A 26,759-nucleotide genomic window follows, 5' to 3' on the forward strand; every position below is an offset into this window, starting at 1 on the left:
GACCACGCCGGAACTTCCTCCTTCTGTGGTAGGTGCATTTGTGCATTCCTCCACATGCACATGCTGCAGAAGGAGGAAGCTCCAGAGTGGCCTCCTCATGTGTCATGCGATGAGAGGCTTCCGTCGGTGAAGGATGCATTGGTGCTGAGAGAACTTCTCCGCTGAGAGGGCATCAGTTGTCTCAGCAGCACCTCTTCCGTCGTCCCCATTTAGTTTTGAGGCTGAGAGTGAGGTGTTTTTTTTAAAAATAACCAATCATGGCATGGTTGTTGCCCGACATATGACAGGGACTATTCATCAACAAGGGACTATTTAAGCAATGGCTGATTAAGTAGTCCACTATTGACTAACGCGTCATCTGAACTGAGCTAATGTCTCTTGTTGCTATTTAGTAACTTGGATGTTGTCCAGTTTTGTCTGACCCCAATAATTCAAAAATGAAAGGATTGAAACTTGGGGTGACTTCGCTTACAGGAGCAGAGAAGCCAATAGAATCATAGAATCATAGAATAGCAGAGTTGGAAGGGGCCTACAAGGCCACCGAGTCCAACCCCCTGCTCAATGCAGGAATCCACCCTAAAGCATCCCTGACAGATGGTTGTCCAGCTGCCTCTTGAAGGCCTCTAGTGTGGGAGAGCCCACAACCTCCCTAGGTAAGTGATTCCATTGTCGTACTGCTCTAACAGTCAGGAAGTTTTTCCTGATGTCCAGCTGGAATCTGGATTCCTTTAACTTGAGCCCATTATTCCGTGTCCTGCACTCTGGGAGAATCGAGAAGAGATCCTGGCCCTCCTCTGTGTGACAACCTTTTAAGTCTTTGAAGAGTGCTATCATGTCTCCCCTCAATCTTCTCTTCTCCAGGCTAAACATGCCCAGTTCTTTCAGTCTCTCTTCATAGGGCTTTGTTTCCAGACCCCTGATCATCCCGGTTGCCCTCCTCTGAACACACTCCAGCTTGTCTGCGTCCTTCTTGAATTGTGGAGCCCAGAATTGGACGCAATACTCTAGATGAGGCCTAACCAGGGCCGAATAGAGAGGAACCAGTACCTCACGTGATTTGGAAACTATACTTCTATTAATGCAGCCCAAAATAGCATTGGCCTTTCTTGCAGCCATATTGCACTGTTGGCTCATATCCAGCTTGTGATCTACAACAATTCAAAGATCCTTCTCGTTTGTAGTATTGCTGAGCCAAGTATCCCCATCTTGTAACTGTGCATTTGGTTTTGATTTCCTAGATGTAGAACTTGGCATTGATCCCTATTAAATTTCATTCTGTTGTTTTCAGCCCAGCACTGCAGCCTATCAAGACCACTTTGAAGTTTGTTTTTATGCTTCCTGTTGCTGACATCATAACACAATGCCCTTTTGTTCTTCCTTTATTTCTTGCTTGCCACGCTCTGCATTCTTTAGGGATTGTACTGTGACATCCGACAACTGGTTCAGTTCATCAAGGAGGCTCATGGAAATGTCTTTAGAAGAGTAGCTCTTAGTGCCCTTTTGGATAGTGCTGAGAAGTTGGCACCAGGGAGAAAAGCAGAGGAAACTACTGAACAGGAACCCAAACCATCAGGCAGTAAAAGGTTTGTATCAGGAGTGGAAAGGGCACAGAGATACGTGAATGATGCGGCAAGGCCAACCTTGCCCTGAATGCAGATGGGTGCCCTATCAAGCAGCTCACCCTCTAGAGGATCCAGCTTTGGTAAGAAAATAAATAATATTGACAATATTTGCTCTATCTTAAAATGCGTATAACAAAATCCTTGCTCCTCCAATAATAGGCTTACATGGTTGATATGGATGTCTTTAGATATGTGGCACTGAAGCATACTTAACGGTTGCACTCATGTTACATTATTCGTCTGAAAGGCTGTCCTGCTAGACATGGAACATGCACAAGGCAGGTGGATTAGGTAGACTTGTCAAAGCAGATCATAATTTGGACCTGAGAGATCCAGACTTAGGTTCCTGTTGTTGTATGTTTGTTTCTTGCTATTTTCAAAGAATCTATATGAAAATTATAGCCTGACCCTAACCATGTTTATGTTGCAATCCTAGGCATACTTGTTCTCATACCTAAGATCTCAGTAAACATAGTGAAACTTTCTTCAGAGTATACAACAAGCTGTGACTGTGACGCTTAGAAACTGGATATTCAATAACCTGAGTATTAGCATATTTTGAGCCATCTTGAGTCTTGTTGTAACAGATTTGTGATGACAACATATACAGTTGAGGAGATTGCTGTAATGGGAACACGCTGACCTGTCTTTTTTTCCTTTCAAAAAGCAACCCTGAGTTCAGAGACACTCAGGCAGTATGGACATAATGACAGCCTATGGGTTAAACACGCCATGAGCCATTTGGGATGAGCAGGAGCGGGTGGACACACTGCCTGCTGCACACCAACCACTTTTGCTTTTAATCAACACCCTACAGTCGGCTCATTTGTAGGTTGCTGAGCGTGTCATACAAACCGGTAACAATGGATTATTTAGGGGCTAAACAACCTAGCGGTTGACCCAACAACAAACCAACCTAGTTTGTTGGATAAGTGGGGGGCATGCAGGAGGCAGCTCACTTGCTTTCTCCTGCTTGTGGTTCACAGACCATGGATTGTTTAAACCACGGGTTGTCATTACGTGCGAACCTGGTCCCCGACAAGCACCATCCTTCATTAATAATCCCCTGATTATGTTTTTTGTCTGCATAGATCTGAAGTGGGAAGTGTTGTTATTGACAAAGGACAGGCATCTTCTGCTCCTGATGAATCCCGTAGTTACATCTCAAGCCGCCCCATGCAGACTCCAGAGCAGTAAGTAAATACTTTAGAGTTCTAAAGTCTATTAGATTGTAAGCCTATGCGGCAGAGTCTTGCTATTTACTGTTTTACTCTGTACAGCACCATGTACATTGATGGTGCTATATAAATAAATAATAATAATAATAATAATACCCAGAGTTCTTAAAACACAACAAAAAAGGCAAAGCTTCTGGTTACCTTCCGATACACTGGCATTAATAGATATGTCACTTTTTTCCCTCTCTCAGGGGGTGGGGTGGGGCCTGTTATTCACCACACTTCTACATGTTAGGTAGTGTTCCCTGGTGGTGGTGGGAGGGTAATCCCTTCCTGAGGTCTGGACAGACAACCTCCAAATTACATGGCCAAACCCAATTGGAAACAAACTTTATTTTAAAAAGTCAACAGATTAGCGAGACAAATAGGCCAAGGGAGCAAAACAAGGGCATACATGAAAAAAAAACCAAAATAAACCTGTAAGCTGTCCGCTTTTACTGAACCTGCACCTCTGCCACTCTGGGGTTGGGCCTGGCCTGGCCTGGCCTGGATTTGGTTTTCCATGGGACCCATCCATCCTTGTTGTGGGGACATGGGCTTTCAGCCTCAGGTCAGAAAACAGGAGGGAGTCAAACACTGGCCAAACACACTTAAAAGGGGAAGTAGCAGATTTCAGGTGAGAACCACAACTTCTCACCACAGGTTATAAACCACAAACACCCACATGAACATAACTTGTGCTGATGATTTTACACTAGCCAAGGCCTCGCAAATGGCATGCTGCTACAATTGTTCAAACCATGCGTTTTTATGTGTATAGAATGTGGGGTGGCCTGATTTGGGTGTCTTGTTTTTGCAATAATATTCGAAGCGAGTCTCTTCAGGATCCATGGTGCTCCCATTACCCCAATAGGCTCCCAGAAATAGGGAAATGCAAGCCAGCCCTGGAGCGGGCAGACATAATTTTCCTTACATTGCAATCAGTGAGAGGAAATCGTGACAGTAAAGTGGGGGGGGGGAGATCCCTGAAAACGGGGGCGAGGGAGGAAAAGACCAGCTCCTTTCTATCCTGCCTTTGGATAATTATTCTTAGTGTGTTTGCTAGTTAGTTTCCCTGCCTTCAGATTTCCCACCCATCCATTGGTAGGATTGCTCTGCCTCATTGCAATCCTATAACACACATACCTGGAAGAAACTCCCATATGACTAAGATAGCTAGATTCATGATGAAGAAAATTATCCTGTGACATTTCTAAGGGGTGGAGGTGGGGAAATATAAAAATAGATTTCAGTAAATAAACAACTGGGTAAATGGAGGGGACATTTCCCTAGTTGAAAATATGTCTTCCTTTCATTCTGCCAGGACCTGCAACCTGGCTTCCCATTACATTCCCACTTCCCCTATAAGCTTCTCTGTGTTGCAGTAGACACTATCTGTTGCCATAGAAATAATTACATTGGGTTAAATTGAAGAGGGATTGTGGGGACCCAAGACCTGGTTTTTGGAGAAAACAGTGTTTTGTAATTGGCAAACACGCTAAGAATAATTACTCAGAACAAGTAGTAGAGTAAATGAATTTGTGTCTGGTTTGTTTAGTTGGACAATTTTGTTTGATGAGGTTTCATCTTCAATGCAATACTGCTCAAGCAATTAATGCAAATTTGAATATTTTCTCAAGCTCGCATCTAATTTTAAGGTTGAAATACCCCCCCCCCCATCGAGAATTTACCTGGTGGGTAAATTCCTGGAGGAGAAGGGTATAAATGGTTTCTAGTCCTGATGGCTATGTGTTACCTCCAGTGTCAGAAGCTGTAAGCCTGTAAACACCAGTTGCTGAGGAACATGGGCGGGAGGGTGCTGTTGCACCCCTGCCCAGCTTGTGGGTTCCTGGTCGACAGTTCTTTGGCCACTGTGTGAACAGTGTGTTGGACTAGATGAACCCTTGGTCTGATCCGGCATGGTTCTTCTTATATTCTTACATTCTTAATAAGGATTCAGCCTGTGCTGGATGGGGTTACAGCCCCCTTTAGGCTCAGCCTTGCAGTTTGGGTGCACTACTGGACTCTGCTTTGAACTTGGATGCCAGGTTTTGTGGTGGCCAGGAGTGTGTTTTCACAGCTGAGCATCAACTGCACATGTTCTTGGAGATGCCTGATCTGCCCATGGTCACACATGGCTTAGTTACATTCTATTTGTGTTACTGCAATTTGCTCTACATGGGGGTACTTTTGAAAACTGTTTGGAATCTTCAGCTGGTCCAGAATGCTACAGCCAGACTGTTGTCCAGGGTGAGTTACAGGGAGCATGTAACTCCCTCATTTCACTGGCTACTGGTCTGTTTCTGGGCACAGTTCAAAGTACTGGTTATGTTCTTATAGAGCCCTATACAGTTGGGACCAGGCTACTAGAAAGACTGCCTTCTCCCATATGAGCCTGCTCAGGTCTTAAGATCTTCTGGAGGGGCCTTCTTTTGAGACTGCCACATTCAGAGGTGTGTTTGGCGGTGACATGAGAGTGGGTCTCCTTAGTGGCCACTTCCAGGCTGTAGAACTCCCTGCTGAGGAAGGCTCTGTTGGCTCCCTTTCTGCTGTCCTTCCACCGGCATACAAAAGACATTGGCAAGCCAGCTGAAGGCCAAAGCAAGCAAACCAAATGCCATTTAATGCTCTTATTACAAGAGCACAGGGTAAAACATAAAAAGATAAAGTGCTGCCATGTGTTTTGCACTCCTGGGTACATTCGGCTAAGTGTGACAAACCATGTAATTGTTTCCTCACAGCGATGAACAAATGCAAGGAGCAGCCTTAGGCCGGAAAGATTTCTGGCGAAAGATGTTCAAATCACAGAGTGCAGCGAGTGATACAAGCAGCCAGTCTGAGCCGGATACCTCAGAGTGCACGACTGCACACTCAGGGACAACCACGGAGAGGCGCTCCCGCTCCCGCTCAAGACGGATCTCGCTCCGAAAGAAACTCAAACTCCCCTTAGGTGAATGTGTGTCTCTTTCTTGATATTGTTCTATAACTTTTACTATTTCCGTAATTTTTATATGTCAGTCGGTGGACAAAGATCTTCAAAGAAATCTTCTGCTCAGATTTCAACAGTACTAAAAGAATAAGTATTATTCAGTCTTCCTCCATATTGATTAGTGTCCTTTTCAATCTAAAATGCAGTGTTTTCTTTTTTGTACACCAGAATTTCAATTTCCAGATTTGTACTCTTGTGTACGTAGCTTCCTCAGCACTAGTGAGGGATTCACATTTATTGATGGTAGATTCTGACATACTTATGTCTTCTGTGTATAACAGGGAATTGGCTGAAACGCTCATCCCTTTCTGGTCTGGCAGATGGTGTAGAAGACCTTCTGGATATCAGCTCTGTAGACCGTCTCTCTTTCATCAGGCAAAGTTCAAAGGTAGCTAAGTTGCCTCAGGGTGGCGAAGGGATGACGTGTGGGGAGATGCATGTAGTGTCATGAAAGTATCCATGTTTCACTCCTGTAGAAAATAAAAAAACATCAATAGCAGTTGAATAGGACTGAGGGTGAAATTCCAAAAATAGAACTTAGACTTATAGATTGCAGTCTGTTAATATGTAATACTTCATGTTAAAGATCAGAAACAATCAAACTGGAAGATTTTACTTAACTGATCTCAAAATTGCCTCTTTTGGAAAGGAATCCTGCAGTTGTTCAAAGTTAGAATTGTGGAAATGACTATATCATTTATGTCCTATTCTGAAGGCTTAGGTTGAGTAGCAAAATTTTCTTATTTCATTTATCCTCAGATTTGTGAGGTAGGTTCTCCCCCGCGCCCCATATTGCACAGAGTCAAGATTCATTATGTCTTTCTTGAATGGTTATTGTTGACAAGAAGAAACTACAAAATATGTTCCTTTAGAACAGGGTAGGCAATTTGTGGTCCTCCAAATGTTTTGGCCTACAGTTCCCTTCAGACCTAACCAGCATAGCCAATGGGTGAGGGATGAGGAAAGTTGCAGGCCAAAATATCTGGAGGGCCACAAGTTGCCCACTTGTGCTAGACCATGAAACAGAGGCCCTCATGGATGTTGTTTCAAGCCAAAAAGTGATAGCGTCTTTTGCTCCTTGGATTCAACAACAAATTAAAACACTAAAACCTTAACACAATTAAAAAAATATCCAAGAGCATTAAATGCAGTAAAGCATTAAATCAATTACATAGTTTGAAAGACTAAATTAAAAAGATGGGTCTTCACACTTTTTTTAAAGCACAAGAGAATGAAGGCCAATCATAGTTCTTGAAGGAGCGCATTCTATAGTTTGGAGTAACACAGGAGAAAGGCTCTTTCATGTGTGTCCAACCAATAGGCCTCCGTGGGTAATGGTGTCCTCAAAACAGCCTATCTTGCAGTTCTTAATAACTAGGCAACCCAGATAGATGGGACAGCCAGGAGAGCCTATTATCAGCTTCGGCTAATATGCCAGCTGCGCTCCTTCCTAGAGTTAGAAGACCTAAAGGTGGTTGTGCACATGCTGGTAACTTCGAGGCTTGACTTCTGCAATGCGTTCTACATAGGGCTACCTTTGTGCCTAGTTCGGATACTTCAACTAGTTCAAAATATGGCAGCCAGGCTAGGGGTACACCTAGGGGTGGCCACATTACACCAGTTTTAAAATTTCTTCACTGGCTGCCAATTAGTTTCTGGGCAAAGTATAAAGTGTTGGTTATCACCTTTAAAGCCCTACATGATTTGGGTCCAGGCTACCTGCAGGATCGCCTTCTCCCATACAATGCGCCTCACACATTCAGGTCCTCTGGGAAGAATTTACTCCAGTCAATAAAAACAAGGCTGACAACTATTACCCAGAGGACCTTTTTCTCTGCCGCTCCCAGATTATGGAATGACCTGCCGGGAGAGATTCGTCAACGTAACAGACTTCCAGATTTTAAGAAAGCTATAAAGGCTGATCTCTTCCGGCAGGCCTACCCAGTTGAATTTTAAGACACCTTTTAATAATGTGCTGCTTTTAATAATGTATTCGCTTTAAATATTTTAATTATATGTATTTTATGGCATTTGCATTTATGTTGTACCCCGCCTTGATCCGGAGGGAGAGGCAGGTAACAATTATTATTATTATTATTATTATTATTATTATTATTATTATTATTATTATTACATCACAGATGGCCTGCTAGATAGCCAATTCCTAAGTGGTTTAGTGCTTTGTAGTTTAAGACCAACACCTTGAATTGAGCCCAGAAACCAATTTGCATGTTATGGGCAAGGGGACCTTGGCCTTGCTCACAATCATCTAGACTTCCTAGGTGAGATAGAAATTGTCTGGTAAAGAGGAATAAGTCAGTTTCAGATTGCTGGTCATGCCTTGCATCCCTGTCACTCCTGTCTCTAGACTGCCACCTCAGAGAGTAGAGCCAGGGGCCATATAAAACTGACTTATTGACCCAACCTGCTTCCTGATCCTTATCAATGACATATATATATATCTGCCTGGACCCTAAGATCATCCTCAGAGGCTCCTGCTGCATGAGGCGAGGCGGGTGGCTACTAAGGAAGAGAGCCTTTTTGGTGGTGGCACCCTGGTTGTGGAATGCCCTCCGCAGAGAGGCTCACCCAGTGCCTACATTGTGGTTTCTCTGGCGCCAGGTGAAGATCTTTTTCTCTCACGCTTTTAGCCCTTTAATTTTCCGTTACTGTGTTTTAGGTCTTTGTACTGCTGCTGGCTTTTTTCTTGGTTCTTACTTTGGTTTTATTCTGTTTTAAACTTATGGTTTTATATTAAGTTTTACTATGCTATCTTGTTTTATACTTTTAAGTTCATTTTTGAACCACACATAGAGCTTTGGCTAATGGAGGGGAGTATAGAAATATAATATTTATTTATTTATTTGTATTTATTTATTACATTTCTATACCGCCCAATAGCTGGAGCTCTCTGGGCGGTTCACAAAAATTAAAAACATTCAAAGTATAAAACAACAGTATAAAACCATAATATAAAATACAATATAAAAGCTCAACCAGATGAAAACAGCAGCAGTGCAAAATTACAAATTTAAAACACCAAGTTAAAATTTATTTATAGACCGTTAAAATGCTGGGAGAATAAAAACGTCTTCACCTGGCATCTAAAAGCATATAATGTAGGTGCCAAGCGAACCGCCTTAGGGAGCTCATTCCACAGCCGGGGTGCCACAGCAGAGAAGGCCCTTATTTATTAATAAATAAATAAATTACTGTCCTACCACTTCCCTCTTTGGGAAATGGTTATGAGGCTGAACAGGGAGTGTGTACAAATGGGAGATGAGCATTCCACTTTGCTGATGGGGTGGGGACCTCATTAGTGATCGTTGTAGCTTGATCTGTGAGTACTCGACTTGTGTTTTGGTTGTCATAAAATCATAGAATAGTAGAGTTGGAAGGGGCCTATCAGGCCATCGAGTCCAATCCCCTGCTCAATGCAGGGATCATATAGAGAAGACATTGTCATTGGTTCATCTTAAAGATCAAGAGACAGGTATAGAAGAGAATGTTCATGGGGCACTAGTTATTTACCGATCTGTGCTTCTTCGTTCTGTTGACTGCCAGCATCCTATAGCTCTGCCTCCATTATTTTTATATGTTTAGGGTATCTCCGGCCCTTTTGAGGATTTTGTAACCTGCAGAGTGAATTTGTCTGCTTCCCCACATTTGGGATACTGTGTAGGGAAGGCCAGGTGGGCAGCCTTGGAACTTTCACCTGTCTTTTCTTGAAGCCTTCATAGTAGCTAAACTTTGGAACCACATGCTACACTCGCCACAAGGATGCTGTCCGCCTTTTCCTGACGCCTGAGACCTGTCAAGGTTCCCCAAGCAACAGGTTCAGCAAGCTGGAGAGTATCGCAATCAAACAGGCACGGAAGGAGAAGCCACTAACTGGATTCCTTTGTTTGCTGTTTATCTGTGCTTATCTCTCTCTTTAGTGGCTAATTTTTCTGAGGAGTAGGAAGATAAGGAGGAAGCTAAACACAGTTAAACGAACAAGAAAGCTGGCCAGCAGCTTCTTCTTCTCTGCCTCTTTGGCCTTGATGTTCCCAGTTTGGTTGCTTTTATATAGAAGTGTGCATTTAAATCTTTGTAGTTACAAGAATGGAGACTGGGTACATCAGAAGTAGTTGCTTGAAAGAGGGCATATTAACAAGAAATGACACACCCTCTTTTGTTTAGGTGAAATTTACTAGTGCAGTGAAGCTGTCAGAAGGAGGGCCAGGAAGTGGCATGGAGAATGGGCGCGACGAAGAGGAGAATTTCTTCAAGCGGCTTGGTAAATGGCACACCTGCCGAAGACACCCATCCAAGCTTCATCACACAGAAGGAAAAGATGGTTAGAAATCAGGGTTCTGTTTCTTCAGTCCTTTTTATTTTTCCTCTCCCTTTGTTCGGCTTTTAACTTTTTTTTTGGTTACCTTCCTCCTTTAATTTACCCTCTACACTTTAAAAACATCACTTTGTGCCCATTCTGTTTCCCTCTCTCTCTCTCTCTCTCTCTCTGGCTCTGCACACTTAGCAGCCATTTCTTTCTCCTTTTCTCCTTATGCCATTTTGATTTCAATGCAATTCTAGTCAAGAAGGAAAAAGCAAATGTGGGCCAATAAATTAAGCTAAAGTAACATTTGGACTTCCAAAAATAAAAACCCACCACTTGTGAAAAAGGTGAAATTATTTGAAAGCAGATATCTGGTTTCAAACATATTATGCTAATATTTAATTTCACTCCTTGATGGATGTTGCCCTCTAGCTTTTATTCCCCATTATTGATCATCTACCATTTTCTGTAAAATTCAGCACTGATGAAATGGAAAACCCTGTACAAAATGTGTTTTAATTATCTCTTTTCTTCTGTGTTCGCTTGTCTTGTGTCTTCATACCATTTCTTAGAAAGATGCTGTCCCTTTAATGATATAATTAATAATATTAAGAATGGTTCTGTGAGACAAACGTTTAATTGTTTTGTTATTTTTAAAACAGCGGCATCTGAGAAGAAAGCATGTTCTTTCCTATTAAAACAGGGATAGGAATTATATGCTTTCAAATACTTCAGAGCCATCCGGTTGCAGATGTGAGCTCCTTGTTACCAAGGAAACACCCTTGCATCTTGACATTCTCCTATTTTTGTACTGAAAAAGGAATGCAGCATCCCATCTCAATGAATTTTGTTCTCTTTGTATTTTTCATAGTACTCTTCAAGATCTGACATTACATAGTGCAGTGTCAAACATGGAAGTAACATTACTACATCAATGTATGAATCCTTTAGCCATTGCGCCATCATGCAATACATTTCCATACAAAGAGAGGTGCTATACCAAATAGTCATATAACTATTTCTATCTGATACTATTTAAATAGAAGTGATAGTTGGGCTCTTTCTGGCCCTAATTCCTTTGAAGGTATTCGGTGTCCCCAGTGGGATATTTAAAGTTTTTTAAATATCCCACTGGGGACGTCTGTTGAAAAGTCAGGATTAAAGCTGTCCCGTCTATCCCGAGAAAGGGAGGAATCATCCCTCCCTGCCCCCGGAATCCCCTGTGCGTCATGTGGACATACAGGGATGACCCCGGGGGTGATCCCCTGGATATTGCCTAGTCTAGATATGCCCTCTGATAACACTCACTTTGCAATGTTAAGTCAGTATGTATCCTCCCTCACCCATTTTCTCCATTACTAGCTGAGATGAAATATTTCCTCAGAGTTCACAGTTATCATTGCACTCATGGAAGATCCTCATGCATGTCTCTATCCTTTCGTTAGGCTTGGTGATCATGCACAGGGCAAATAAATAGGAGCCACATGTGCCAGGAATTCCTGTGAGCCCATTTTATGTTTAATCTCTTGTGGGGCCCTTCTCTTTCCCCTCTCTCCCACCCCCCACCCCTTTTGTATTCTCTTTTAAGGTTGCCAGACCTATGATGACCACCTGGCTTCCAACCAAGAGGGAGGCAAATCCAAGAATGTTGTAAACCTGGGAGCAATACGACAAGGCATGAAGCGTTTTCAGTTTCTCTTAAACTGTTGCGAACCAGGAACAATCCCTGACGCTTCAATTTTGGCAGCTGCCCTTGATCTCGTAAGTCGCTGCGTGAATGCTCACGTACACTGTTTTCCACCAATAATTCAATGATGCACAAGCCAGGACATAAGGCATCATAACTGGTGTAGACTGATGGGGTGTGTGGGCAGGAGAAAACAACAACAAAGTATAGAATTGCTAAGCACAATGATTAACAAATAGGGGGTACGGCGGTTGTTGTTTTGGTCCGTCTTTGACTATAGATATGGATAGAACATTTGATTTACTAGATTTATGCTGCGCCTAATGAAAACAGCTCTTTTATTATTTACATTTCTTTAAGGCTCCACACTTCACGTCTCCACTTACGAAGTCTTTGTAAATGTCTGAGAAACATAAGAGTGGCAGATATGGCTCTGACTACTGGAATTCCATGGAGAAATTCAGCCGATGCTATTAATAATGAAAGCAAACCAGAAGAGTAGTTATTCACTGGGGGTGCAGTGGAGGGAGTCTTCAAAGCATTTGGTTTATGGTTTATTTATAGCACGGTGATTTGTGGATCCAAGGCCTAGATGATCCAAGCCTAGCATAGATTCCGATCCAATCTGTGCAGTTGCTTGAGCTCCTTTATACCTCTTGCTTTCCTCTCATTTCATCCACCACTCGAGCACTCCTTGCCTGTTGTTGGTTTTACAGCGATTGCCATGCAAAAGGAGTCCTTTTGTGTTGCATGGCTTGTAATTATAGGCATTTCTACATATGCTCACATGTTTACAACTCGCTAGCCTCGTCATGTCACTTCGATTCCTTCTGGACACTTTTTGACTTTTTTTTAAAGTCAATTCTATTAGGCAGCAGCCAGTTTTAGCCGCCCTTGGGAAGGCATAAAATACTATAATAGAAGAAATGTGGAGGCCATTTTGAAAGCAGCATTCCAAAGGAAGTGTCCATCTTGTTAGAATTTTGCAGCCATGTTTTGCTTTGTTTTCTGTTGACGGTGAAAGTGGTAACCTGTGGTTCTTTTCAGCTATGCATCTCCTGGCTGATTCATTTCTCCTCATTTGTGATGTGTTTCTCTGTGATGTGAATTCATCTTTATCCATTCTGTCACACATCTTCATCTTTCTCTTGCTACTTCTTCAGATTGCTCTGGGCATAAGGTAAGCTATTGCAGGGTATTTGCATAATGCTCTGACATTCAGTATGCTATCTCTAAATATAATGTTTATAGCATTTCCTTTTATTTCGAATGGGTCAATAGGAATTTACATCATGAATCCCTCTAGTCTGAGACAAGTCTTTAGGAATACGATCTTGCTGAAACTGATTATGCAGTGAAGAACAGTGGGCTCATGTTGCCAAGCAACTAACCCCTTTTCAGCAATTCATGGACAAACTACACCTTTCAGTTCAAAGCGTTCTAACTTAACGTGCTTAGAATGGCCCATGTTGTTTTCTTTAGAAAACGCAGCCTTCGAGCTTCCAATCCAGACTGGGACCATAGTGCTGTTGTTGTTGTTGTTGTTTTAACCCCTTCCCCTTTTTTGCCACAAAAATCATTCCACAAAGGCACTATTTTCCCCTGAAGGTGCCTGGCCGTTTTTAAGAACTTAGGCCTTTAATGGCAGATGACTGGGTACATTTGCTAATCGAGAATATAGACCCTGATGATATACAAGTTTTTCTTAAACCTTTTGGCTCCCTTCTAAACTTATCCTGCATTCCTAACCAATCCCCACCCAGCACATGAATGCACAGTTCTTCTACCATGTGAGCTTGGCCACTGTCTGAGGTTATCTTGAGAGGCCTTGCTGCAGGTCCTGCGTATGTCTGAGGCATCTTGGATAGGAACATGTCCTAAGGCTTCTCTGTTGCCTTGTCCAGGCTTTAGAAGGCTCTGCCCTAGGAGATTCATTTGGTGCCCTTCCTGATGACTTTCCATTTCAGGCTAAAAATTGTTTCGTTCCGGCAGGCCTTTGGCCTTTTAGGTACCTAATTTTGTTCATCTGACTTGTCTTTTTTCCTTTGCTTGTTCTCTTTTGTGACTTGATTGGCATTATTTGCTCGTTTTATTTTTATTAGTAGTATAAATGTGTCATATTGATTTATGCATTATTATTATTATTATTATATTGGATCTTATTGGTAGCAGCCATGAGTGCCTCATACTAAGGCAGAAAGGCGGGATAATTTTTTTGATTTTCATCAATAATAAATAAATAAATACATATTTATTTATGTATTTATTTATTTATTACATTTCTGTACCACCCAATAGCCGGAGCTCTCTGGGAGGTTCACAAACAAATGCTGTGTGAGTATTGATCTATAGATTGGGGTACTATCCCCACACAACAGATTAGGAGAGGTTTAGAGCCGGGCCTCTCAGTCTCCCTAAATCCAGCTAGCCAGAGGAGGAGGTGGGAAAGAGAGGAGCAGCTATGGTCAGCAACTCTCACATGTTCCTTGCTTCTCTGTAGTTTCCATGTTTGCATAACACTTCTGGTGGGAGTGGTGTTAAATCTCTGCAGCTAGGAGAAAAGGGCCTCTGCTCTTCCTACTGAAAGATTCTCTCCCTCCCTGGAACTTTGCACCCCCTTTAGTTGGTCTCCCTGCTACACACACGCACACGTTTCTTTGTTGAGATCCCAGAGGAATCGCTAGGGCCAAATGATGTGTGTGTGTGTGTGTGTGTGTGTGTGTGACAGGTTTGCTCATTTGATTAAATACTGGGGTGGGGGTTAGGTTTGTAAACGGAAAAGAACACATAGGGGAGGGGAAGCAAAACCCGAACCCCTTCCCACCTTTCCTTGCCACACCCCACTGCGTTAAGCTCTTTTTCTGTTTCTGGAGGTGAGCTAGGAGGGAGAAAACATTTTAAAATAGCCAAGTTCAGTAAGGTAAGGCAGAGGACAAGGTTTTACTTTATATCCCTCCCAGCCTCCTTTTAATATCACATGCTAACGCCCACACTCCGTCTTTATAACCAAACAGACAAGTTGAATAAAACCAAAAACAGAAACTTGTGTCACCTTCAATTGGCTTAGGCAGAGTCCACGGGAGATGGAATTACAGCTTGTGTAATCAGAGGCTGATTGAGCCAAGATACGTGGAGCAGCCCCTCAGTTATATCTACATATTACCACCACTTAATTTTAAAGTGATGAATTTTGTGGATGTGTCATATATATCATACATTCATTGGAGGTGGCAGGTTCCACTGGGGAAGTTGTGTAGAGATTATTATATACACATGTAGTACGTTTGCCACAAACTATAGATTTTCTGGCATAGTGTTCTGCCCTATTTGAAGAACACAGTACAACAGTAAACACAAAACTAAATTAAGAACAGCCTTTGACTTTGCTGCACCATAACAAGGAGTAAGATGAACAATAAGCAAAGTGAGTATTATTTTTTTTAAAAAACAGCAGCCGCCCTCCCTGAAAGCTAATCACTTCTGGCTCTAGAGGGTTGAACTACAAAATCCTATTCAGTTCCTATTACTGAAAACTTCTCAGAGTTAACCCAGCTTGCTCTGAGAAGAAAAACTGATTTCCTGACAACATGCGTGCCTTTACTAGTTGATATAACATGGCATATTACAGATATTCTATACATTGATTGAAGTCTATGGAAAAATGTACAGCTGCCTTGAGTACATGGATGAAATATGAGTATAAGTGTGTGTCTTCTTGTCTGTATTAGAGCAACTGACTATTGTAACTGTGGGAGGGTCACATGTAGCACTAGACCATTGTTTGGCATTACATAACTGAGCCTTAGGCTGCTCACTCCTTCTTCCCCTCGTGTACTCCACGTAATTGTTAATCTGTGGTTTGTGGCACTGTTTGTAGCTAGTTTGCAATCCTGCTGTAGAGGACAAAAGCAAACCATTGTTTGCCTGTTCAGATGTATTGGTAAACTATGGTTTGCAATGAATCAAGAATTAACTAATTTAATGGAGTGCAGAAGAAAGAGGAAGAGGGGGAGACAGTGCATGGACACATGGCTTGTTCCTGTAATGCTAAACCATGGATTGGTGTTGTGTGTGAACTGACCCAATCTTTCATGACCAAGGAGTTGGCTAGGACATGCTGGGAATTGTAGGACTTTTTCTGTCTAAATGTACATAAGACTGTGCCTTAAATTGCTTAATATATCAGACCCAAGTGTCTATAATACTTTGAATAAGTTAGACGTGATTTGTTTTTGAAAGACTTGTTGCAAGAAATTCTAGACTCAGAGAAACTGCATTGCCTGAAAATGAGGGACATTCAGTTTAATGATTTTTTTAGTAAGCCTGCATTAGTAGGAATGAAAGAAAACATAAATGGCTTGTGTCCAGCCTTGCTTGCAGCTGCCACCATTGATTCATTTAGGAATATTAGGGACCTAGCCGTGAGTTCAGTAGGTATTTGTTCCTAAGTGAATAAAGTCAGTAAAGGTAATAAGACTTATTCTTTTCTACATTTTAAACAAAGAAATAAAAAGGCTTAGCAGCTTGTTATGTGATCAACTCCAATTATTATATTGTTTGTTTGGATAAAGCTATTACCACAATATAATATCATAGGTAAATTCTTAACACCTCCTAACCTGCCTCTCCTTGTTAACTCAATAAGGCTAGACCTAAGGTTTATCCCTGGATCATCCAGGGGTCAAACCTATTCATCTAGGTAACACACAGGGGATCCAGTGCTCAGGCAGGGGCGAACCCTGGATGATCCCAGGATAAACCTTAGGTCTAGCTGTGGCCTAAAACAACATGATAAGCATGTGTGATCTGTGATATCTTCCTCACTAAAATTGTCATTTTTTTATTTATTTAATTATTTAATAGATGTATATACTGCTGTCTGTATTTAAAACTATCTCTAAGTGGAAGCAAACTATCATACATTAGCCAGGATTAACCAAGTACGCACTATGTAGAAATACAGACCTGCATAAAATGTCCTGTCACACACATGTTATTTTGGCATTATGTTGTTTTAGGATTGCTTGTTTTTCAAATTGTTAATGACATTTTGATAACGTATTCTAGGAGGCCCCCGTGGTGGCAAGAGCATCCCTTTTCCTGGAATGTGCTCGCTTTGTTCATCGCTGTAACCGTGGCAACTGGCCGGAATGGATGAAGGGGCACCACGTGAACATCACTAAAAAGGGGCTTTCCCGTGGGCGCTCCCCAATAGTGGGGAACAAAAGGAACCAAAAGTTACAGTGGAATGCAGCCAAGCTTTTCTATCAGTGGGGAGATGTAAGTTACAGTTCTTTTATTCGTTTGCCAGCATTATTCAGTAGCATTTGTGTGCAGTTCTGAAAATTCTATGATGCCTTTTAGATCAACCTGCAGCCTAGTCAGGAAACAGCTACATGCTAGAAATCAGAACATCAGTTTTGCTAGTATTTCACTAGTCAGTATCTTTTTTAAAAAATATTTTATTATAATACATAAGGAAATATAATACCTAATATAATAAACAATATAACATTCGTGCAAAACAAAAAAACAAACAGGATCTAACATGCCCTTAAAATACCATCCAGAACAGCTAGGTAGTATTTTATTACACAAATAAAACTAGTAAAAAGGTGATAAATTTCACAAGAAAAGAATTGGATATACATTAATATCCACGTTGTCGCTAGCCCTGATAAAGTCAATAAAAGGCACCAGACATTAGAAAAACAGGCCATCTTTTGCCTGCCATCTCTTAAACAGACATACTCTCTTAGCTTAGTCATCTCCACAACTTCCCAAACTTTACACAACCATTCTTTCAGAGTGGAAATAGCATTTCTCCTCCAGTTTCTGACAACCCAAATTCAAGTAGCAATCAATAGATTCTGAACTATTTCTTTGTGTATAGAATCTATCTGTTCATCTATATAGCTAAGCAGGACTGTTGTTATAGGATTGTTGTTGTTGTTGTTGTTGTTAATAATAACTTGTTAAAAGTAATTAATTAAAGGGCATTCCCACACACACAAAATGCATAAAATTAGTGTTGTTGTTTTCACACCACCAACACATATTGTCATTGTTCCCATAAATGTGGTTTAGGGTTCAGTCCTATCCAGATAGATGCCAGCCTCCGAAATCAGAGGTTGCCGACTATTCTATGCAGGGCAGCTGGAGCACAGAGGGGATCCTCTCCTTTGTGCTCAGGCTGCCCTGCATTTCGCCTAAATGGGCAGCATCGCCAGTCTAGCAGTGGCTTCAGGGATGGGGAGGGAAGGAACCTGGAGACCCGATAGGAAGCGGCATAAATCAGTTTCTGCGGCCTCTTCCCCTCCCTGTCTCCTCACTCCTATCTCCAAGTGCTGAGATGTAGCTGGTGTGGAGAGAACCACTCTAGCTATGAGAGAGCGGGGGAAGGGGTGGGGAGTCTGGTTTCTAGGCTCCGAGGTCAGAGCCCTGAATCTGACCTCAAATCCCAGAAACCAAACAATCCTAAATCCCCCCAGACACTGTCTAGGGGGCATAGGATTGTTCTCTTATTCAATTAGGTCTAAAATAGTATTTATATAGTGGTTCTCTTTCATATTAATGTAGGGTGAACATGCTTGGTCTGATAAAAATATATTCTTCCATACCTGCAATATAATTGAACGGCCAATCACTCTAACCCATCTAGTTTTGAACAAAGATGGATTAATTCAACCTATAATTAACAGATAAATCTGTGATAACAAGCCTTTCCACTTCTTCCCTTTGTGAATTGATTGCTCAAAAGTAGTTAAATCTGAATTAAACACAGTATTGTCAATGCTAGGATTTATGTAGTAGCTTAATTAGTTATATTGCAGCCAAACTGTTTCAGTGTGTGCGTGTGTGTGTGTGCGTGTGCATGCGTGTGTGTATTTAATATAAAAAATAGAAGTCTCATTTGTCACAATTTCACGAATCTATTCTAATCCAGTTTGAGAATCCACCAAACAATGTGACATTGTCATTGTAAATAAATGCCAAAAGGCAAATCAATTTTTTGGGGGGGAAAGATATTCTTAAAACTAACCCAAACTAACATGGGAGCAGTAATGCACGGACTGTAGTTGACTATCATCTGTAAGTCACTGCATTTCTATTTACTATACCCTGGCAATATTGCAAGTGGAACCTTTGCAGTGTGCTAAGACATTCAGGGCACTTTTGGATGGCACGTTAGCCAACCCTGCCCTCAGAGACCACTCCACAGATGGCTATTTGCATGGCGCACTTGAGTGACATGCAAATAAATCCTCCGTTGAGCAGGCTGTAAGGCCAGGGTTGGCTATTGCTCTCCCCCCACCCCGCCCTCCCCACTGAATGGTAGCACTGGTTCCCCCTTACCTGATGGGGGCACTGCCATTCCGTGGGGAGGGGCAGGGGGAGAGAACCATTGTGCCATTGCCTTTAAATGTCTTGCATAGTCATATACTATCAGATTATGTACAACTTTCTCATAAAGTTTTTCTAAAATGTTTGCTGCAACTTTAGGTTCTTCCCTAATTTCCATAGAACCTAATAATATAGGCTGCCGTTTCTTTAGTATTGTTAATGACACTGGTATCAGCATATTTAAAAACAAACAGTATCCCCGGTATGACGTTCATTTTCATGGAAGCAATTCTACCCATCCAAGAGATTCCCATAGAGAACTATTTTAACATTTGCCAGAACAGAATCAAACCAAGGTTAACAATTGAGCTGACGTAATTTATCTGTTTCATAAATTAGCCAAATACCTAAATATTTCACTGGCTTATTGGTTCACCTGTTTCCACGTTTGGTGGGTATCGTATTCCTGATTTCTAGTGGAAGATTTAAGTCACATATATACTACTTTGTGTACATTTACTTTATATTCTGATACATTTCCAAAATCTACTTTAGATCTAAGAAGTGCTGGAATAGACATGAGGGGATTTGTTAGAGTAAAGTTAATATGTGTATATAAAATAATTTTAAAATTAGTTAGCCCAATTTCTATACCTGATTTTACATTCGCTGAATGAATCATGATTGCTAAAGGTGCAACACAGCAAATGAAAAAGTAAAGCAGATAAGAGACAGCTCTGTCTTGTTCCTCTTCTTCAGCCTTCCCCAACTTGATACCCTCCAGATGTTTTGGACTTCAACACCCATCAGCCCCAACCAGCATGGTCTATGGTCAGGAGTGCTGGGACTTGCAGTTCAAAACTTCTGGGGGGCACCAAGTTGGGGGAGGGGGTTCTACTTGTTTGACAGAATTCAGAATTACAGTTATTAATTTCACGTGTGGCACATTGTTCATCATACATGGCTTTGCCATCATTTAAAAAGAAATCTCTACAATCAAAGTGCTCTAAAACTGTATATCATAGGTTGTATCACTGCTTGCCCTGCTGTTGTGGCATCACCAAATTTTAGTGGCACAGTAGGGGCGGGGGGGGAACGCCCTTTTTAAAGAGAAAATCAGTGGTTTGCTTCTGAATTTTGGTGGTGCAGCAGCGGCTGCAGCACAAAAGAGGATATTTTGCTTTAAAATGTCCCCCTTTTGATGTTGCTGCCCTGTCACCAAAAATTGAAAATAGTTTTGTCCCCTGCGCCCCCCCCCAATTCTGTGAATGAGGCCCAGTCTGAAAGCACCCTAAATGAAGCTGCATAATTCTGCCAAGCTCTTAGAGACTTGTCACTCAAAGAGACGTGCACAATTACACAGAACAATATAAAATAAATAATTACAGAGGTATTACTTATTTTACATTGTTAACTGCTTGCTGATATTGGATTTATGGTTATTGCTTCTGATCTAAGCTGTTAGCCACTCTGTGTATGGCCGTAGCTAGACCTAAGGTTTATCCCAGGATTGTCCTGGGGTCAAACCTGTTCATCTAAGTGCCACACAGGGCATCCAGCGCTCAGGCAGGGACGGACCCGGGATGATCCTGGGATAAACCTTTGGTCTAGCTACGGCCTATGTTAATAGAAGAGCAGGGCAGAAATAAGATGTTGCTCTACATCGTCGCTACCCATTGAGAGCACCATTGTTTTCAGTGAGGCTTACTCACAAGCCAAACTATATGGGATTGCAACCTGAGCTACAAATCAGGAAGTCCCCAGTTTGATCATTGTTTTTGCTTTAGGTGAGTCACTCTCCCTCAGACTCATCCCCCACTTTTCAATATGGGGATAATCATAGAATCAATCGTAGAATAGCAGAGTTGGAAGGGGCCTACAAGGCCACCGAGTCCAACCCCCCGCTCATTTGCAGGAATCCACCCTAAAGCATACCTGGCAGATTGCTGTCCAGCTGCCTCTTCAATGCCTCCAATGTGGGAGAGCCCACAACCTCCCTAGGTCACTGGTTCCATTGTTGTACTGCTCTAACAGTCAGGAAGTTTTTCCTGATGTCCAGCTGGAATCTGGCTTCCTTTAACTTGAGCCCGTTATTCCGTGTCCTGCACTCTGGGAGGATGGAGAAGAGATCCTGACCCTCCTCTGTGTGACAACCTTTCAAGTATTTGAAGAGTGCTATCATGTCTCCCCTCAATCTTCTCTTCTCCAGGCTAAACATGCCCAGTTCTTTCAGTCTCTCTGTGTAGGGCTTTGTTTCCAGACCCCTGATCATCCTGGTGGCCCTCCTCTAAACACGCTCTGTTATCTACCTTACAGGACTGTTGTAAGAATGATGGTGTATTTTGAAACACGTCGCACACTTTAAAGTGCTATATAAAACTATGTTTTATTATAATCCTTCCACCTCTTTCCCATTTTTTAACATTCCAGACCTTTTGAAAGCTCAAGTTTTAAACAGAGTTTGAACGCTGGTCATTAACTCTTTCAACTATCACCCTGGATACGAAAGTGGTGGTATTCTTTATCTGACACCTCCGGCTGTCTGGCAACGTTTTGCTACCCCAGTGGCTTTTGCGACCCTTTGTAACGTTTTCTTCTTCTCCACCTCTTATTTCTGCTGGCAGGTCATTGGAGTCCGTCTCAGCGAGCTCTGCCACAGCGAGAGCGAGAGCCCAGCCAATCTGCTGGGCCTCATTTATGACGAGGAGACCAAGAGGAGGCTGAGAAAGGAGGATGAGGAAGAAGACTTTTTAGATGACAGTAAGGAGACTCCCTTTACTACAAGAACCCCCGCTTGTAAGAATCTCTGCTTTAGGAACACTTAATCCTTTTTTTTAAAAAAAATTACTTTCTCTCTTTCATTTGCTTTCCACCCGATTGTATTCCACACCTGCCTTCCTTTTTTCCTCTCTTTCTATCTGTGCCTAGTTGTAATGCATTCTGTAGTGGTAGAGGCAGTGAAAAAGGAATAGGATCCACAGGCCAAGCAGATGTGCTTGTATGTTTCTGCAGAAAGTTTTGTCACCTGCAACAGCTGCATCCAAAAGTCACTTCCACTAAGCCCAGTGGGGCGTTACAGTGAGCCTGACAATGCAGGTGCAGGTGCAGATAGGCATCCAAAGGCTCATAGGCTATGGATCCACAGTAGGACACATGAAAAAAGTCTGAGGTTCAGTCCCTGACGTCATGCGATAAAAGGGTCTCAAGTGAGAGGGCTAGCAAAGTCCTTTCTTTGCCCAAGACCTTGGGATGCGGATAAAGGTCAGAGTAGACGATCTGGATCTAGATGGAATAATGTCCCGAATACATGGCAGCTTTGTATGTCTGACTGTGCTTCTGGATGTGGTTCTCCCTTGCTGAATTGGGGCTTCTGATTGTGAATATTGACATCTTTAAGTCTTTGCTTATGGGAGGATTCCTTGTTAGGCTGTCTTCCTTCTATTAAAAACACTGGTCATGTTTTATGTAGTGAGTTTGCACCATCCCACAGCCCACTGCGACTTACTTAAGCCATGGTGGCTTGTGGCTCATGCCAGCAGCCATTTTGAATATTCAACACCTAGTGAGGGTTTTCCAGAAATTGTCATTTTGTCTGAACCTGGGCAACAGGGGTTGTTTGAAGGTTGATCAAAGCTCACATAAACCATGGTCTGTTGTAGGCTTATTTGAGGGTTGTTTAACCCTCAACACCTTCTACCACCCAGGTTCAGATGACATGACAAATCATGGCAACCCCCTCCGCCACAGTCTACTGTGTCTTACATAAGCCATGGTGGGCTATGATGATTGTGCAAACTGCCCCATGTGTGGTGATAGTGAGCAAATAAGCATTTAATCAGTTACACACAAAAGCCATGATCCACAAGGGAGCTTAATGGAGTTTTCAGTCAGTTTCTTCTTGGGTATACTAATTAGTTAGAATCATAGAATCATAGAATAGCAAAGTTGGAAGGGCCTACAAGGCCATCGAGTCCAACCCCTGCTCAATGCTTGTTTGTTTGTTACAAGCACATCCTTAAAAGCCTGGCTGTAATAAACCTGGTCGTCTTTATAACAAATCTGTGATAAATGTCATTCATAGTACAGAGGACATATTTTTAAAAAACTATGGGTGGAACCTTAATGCACGTGAATAAAATAACACTGCTGAAAGGTTCTATTTTTTGTGAACCGCCCAGAGAGCTTCGGCTATTGGGCGCTATAGAAATGTAATAAATAAATAAATAAATAAATAAATTATATTGTAAGATAGTATCCAACTCCATTCCCTTACAGACCAGAGCCCAAGTAAAATGGAAATTAAGTTAGTTTTAAACTAGTGGTCAAATTTTTATATATTCAATTTTTTAACATGGAAAACAGTATGCTAGATGTGATGGAGTAGTAATAATAATATACCGACTATTATTTATGAAGTCAAGAAGGCCAGAGTTTCACAATTTTTTAAACTCAGCATGGATTTGTAGAAGGTATCATTATCTCATGCCAATATAGAGTGCAGATTACACTAATGCTCAGTACAATACCCTCTCCAAACATCATCTATATATGTATGTGTGTCTAAGGCAATATATTTATCTGTGTGTTCGTACTGTTGTTTTCCACTAAGCATGTAATCCATTAGATGGTTGGGTGTTTTTTTGTACATTTGTTCAATTCATTATGCTGCTACAAAGTTCTAGACCAGATTAAATTAAAGCTATGGAGGAATGCTAGTATAAATGTTTGGGTTAAAAAAGAATCTGGTCATCCCGACCTTCTAATTGCATATGGTTCCAATATTGGCCATATGCTGTCTTTCCTTACCGGATACAGTTTGAAATTTAAAGCACAATGAAACATATATGGACTCTTATCCTCATTCACATCTTGCAAACATTGCTCTCTTCATATAGTAAAATGTCAGCTGTGAATTTAAGGGGGTTGGGTAGGTCTGGCTGTCTGTCTGCATCTGAAGGAGTGAACATAGAGAACAAAGGATTTGTAAGTGGGAGAGGTGTGCAACGCCCTCCTCAGCGTCTTTTAATTCTATCCTTCACAAGGGCCTCAACACCTCTGTGATTTCATGATGATAGCCAAATCAGTGGGTAGAGGATTTACCCGGGCAGGATCTACACTACTGCTTTAAAACGGTTTATAACAGTAGTGATAACTGTTGAGGCCCAGGACACACACTCTATACAGTCTTCAAAACGTTTTCAAAGTGTTATATCTTTGTGTAGATCTGTGTCTTCATGTTCTGTTAAGCTTTCTGGATAACAACGATGCACGTGGAATTATTAGCTGGGTAGTGACCATTTCAGCAAAATTATTTACGCACGCTTAATTTAATGTGTATGAATTACTCTTCAGGAGAACTGCAGTTTTGAGAAGCAATGGGCTCATCTACACCAAGCAGGATATTGCACTATGAAAGTGGTCTATAAAAGGCAGGAGCCACACCAAGCAGGATATAGCGGTATGAAAGTGGTATATAGTATGTGTCAGTGGGCCCCAACAGTTGTCAGTGCACTTCAATACCACTATAAACCAGAAGTGTGGCTCCTGCCTTTTATATACCACTTTCATACTGCAATATCCTGCTTGGTGTAGATGAGCCCTCTGTGATGTTTTGTCTTCAAAGTGTGGAGTGAATGGGATTGGCCTGATGCCCGTGTCTTTCCCTATGGATCCAAATTTGCAGATGGGGCAGCAAATGTGTTTTAAGCCCTTATGGATGCCTTCCTGCATTCTCCTTGTTTCATGGAGAAGGCATAAAGAAGTTAGTGGCACTGTGCAGTTGCACATACCTAAGGAAGGAAAGGGGAAAAACAAATAAACTAAATCAGCTCTGCTAATCCTGGTACTCAGTGCCTCAGAGTTTTGTCCTTCTTAGTTTCCTAGTATGTTCCCCACACTGGAATTGATTTCTTCCAACTTCACAGTCTTCAGATTTCAATAGTTAGCATTTAAATATTGCTATACACTCCTTGTTTTCCTGAGTGTTGAGAAGCCCCAGAATCAGTGTTTAACCAGGTTTGGTTGTCTTTTGGAGTTCACTGGGGACAGTGGTGAGAGGGTCCCCCTTCCCCTCAGTGTTAACTGGCAAACATTCACAAATATGTGTATAATAACAATGGCAAAAGTATGGCAATATGATCCTAACCTTACCTAAGCTGGTTGTAGGTTTTTTTTGTATTGATCAATTTACTCTTCATTAAGAATTCCATTATTGTAGAGTATGTATATCTGAGACCTAAACTGAGCACGACACCCATGTGCCTGAGTCTTTTCTCCACCTTTTTTTTTTCTTCTTTTTTAAACCAATAGCATCTTCCCCAAACTGCTTTTCTTCATTCAGGGAAACCAGGAAGGATCTCTGTATCTTTTCCTCTATAGGGAAAAAGCAGTGAGCAGGGGAGGGGTGATTCTGAATGGGGAAAAGTGGCTGGCTGGAGGTGAAGGGCTGAGCAGCTCCACCTCTCTGCGATTCCTCCCTTCAAATTCCTCCCTTCAAATTCCTCCCTTCAAACGTCTCCAGAGGGTACTTTTGGTTTTTAAAAAATACCCAAACCAACAACTCTGGGGAAAGATACACACAACAGGGTGCTGAGATGAGCCAACTGTGAAGGTGTTGGTTTTAACATTTGCATTAATATGTGGCACTTCAGAGAAGAGTTAGAATTTGAGACCCTTGCAGGCCGGATCTACACTACTGCTTTAAAGCGCTTTATAACAGTTTTATAGCGCTTTAAAGCAGTTAAAGTGCTTTTTAACTGTTATAAAGCGCTTTAAAGCAGTAGTGTAGATCCTGCCGCAATCGTCCTGTTATAGAGCTGCCATATGCTACAGAGAATACGTGACAATAGATAAGTGTGCAAATGACAGTGCTGGGGGAAATAGATTAATAACATAAGGGGCCATAATGTTCCATATGCAGCTTGCATCATGTACCGTATGTGGGTGTTGTCCATTTCTTCTTAAATCTATTTTTTTTCTCTTGCTGCTCTTTTTCTTTTTTTTAATAAAACACACATATATGATCACTTCTTAGGTACTGTGAACCCCACGAAATGTTGTTGTCCTTTTGCCCTGAAGATGGCAGCATGTCAGCTTCTCCTAGAGATAACCACATTCCTTCGAGAAGCCTTTCCCTATATGCCCAGGCCACGTACGGAACCTCTTGTGGTGAGTGAATGGCAGGAATTTGATTGGGAGACATTCACAAATATGCATATAATAACAGTAACAAAAGCATGACAATATTATCCTAACCTTACCTAAGCTGGCTGTAGTTTTTTTTAATTGATCAATTTACTCTTCATTAGTGATTCCATCATTGGAATAGGGACGGTAAAGAATGGCCTCATTTCTATGATAATCACTGGGGAAATAAGCCGCGGTGATGAGTTACCCTTGCTGCTTAAGAGTTCTGGGTGTTGTCGGGTTTGCATGACACGACAAGCCATGCTGCAAAGGATAATTATGCTAATCCTCCCCCCTCCCCCCACACATGGCCGGCTTATTAACCACCCCGCAGTTGTGCAAACCAAGTCAATAAGTAGAAGCTTCAGAAAATTAATTGAGTAGGTGAAGGAAC

At 41.8% G+C, this 26,759-nt stretch overlaps 1 protein-coding gene across 1 annotated transcript in view; it reads left to right on the plus strand.

Annotated features, from left to right (window-relative positions):
* Positions 1–26,759, plus strand: part of UNC80 (unc-80 homolog, NALCN channel complex subunit) — a 186,252-nt gene that overhangs the window by 57,176 nt on the left and 102,317 nt on the right. The window contains exons 17-25 of the mRNA XM_063116088.1: positions 1,414–1,583; positions 2,714–2,815; positions 5,581–5,789; positions 6,110–6,216; positions 10,011–10,107; positions 11,738–11,910; positions 16,904–17,116; positions 21,805–21,976; positions 26,214–26,347. Coding sequence (XP_062972158.1) covers positions 1,414–1,583; positions 2,714–2,815; positions 5,581–5,789; positions 6,110–6,216; positions 10,011–10,107; positions 11,738–11,910; positions 16,904–17,116; positions 21,805–21,976; positions 26,214–26,347 — 1,377 coding nt within the window. The remainder of the gene's footprint in view (positions 1–1,413; positions 1,584–2,713; positions 2,816–5,580; positions 5,790–6,109; positions 6,217–10,010; positions 10,108–11,737; positions 11,911–16,903; positions 17,117–21,804; positions 21,977–26,213; positions 26,348–26,759) is intronic.

The sequence above is a fragment of the Elgaria multicarinata genome, chromosome 2, assembly GCF_023053635.1.
Source record: "Elgaria multicarinata webbii isolate HBS135686 ecotype San Diego chromosome 2, rElgMul1.1.pri, whole genome shotgun sequence".
NCBI lineage: Eukaryota > Metazoa > Chordata > Lepidosauria > Squamata > Anguidae > Elgaria > Elgaria multicarinata.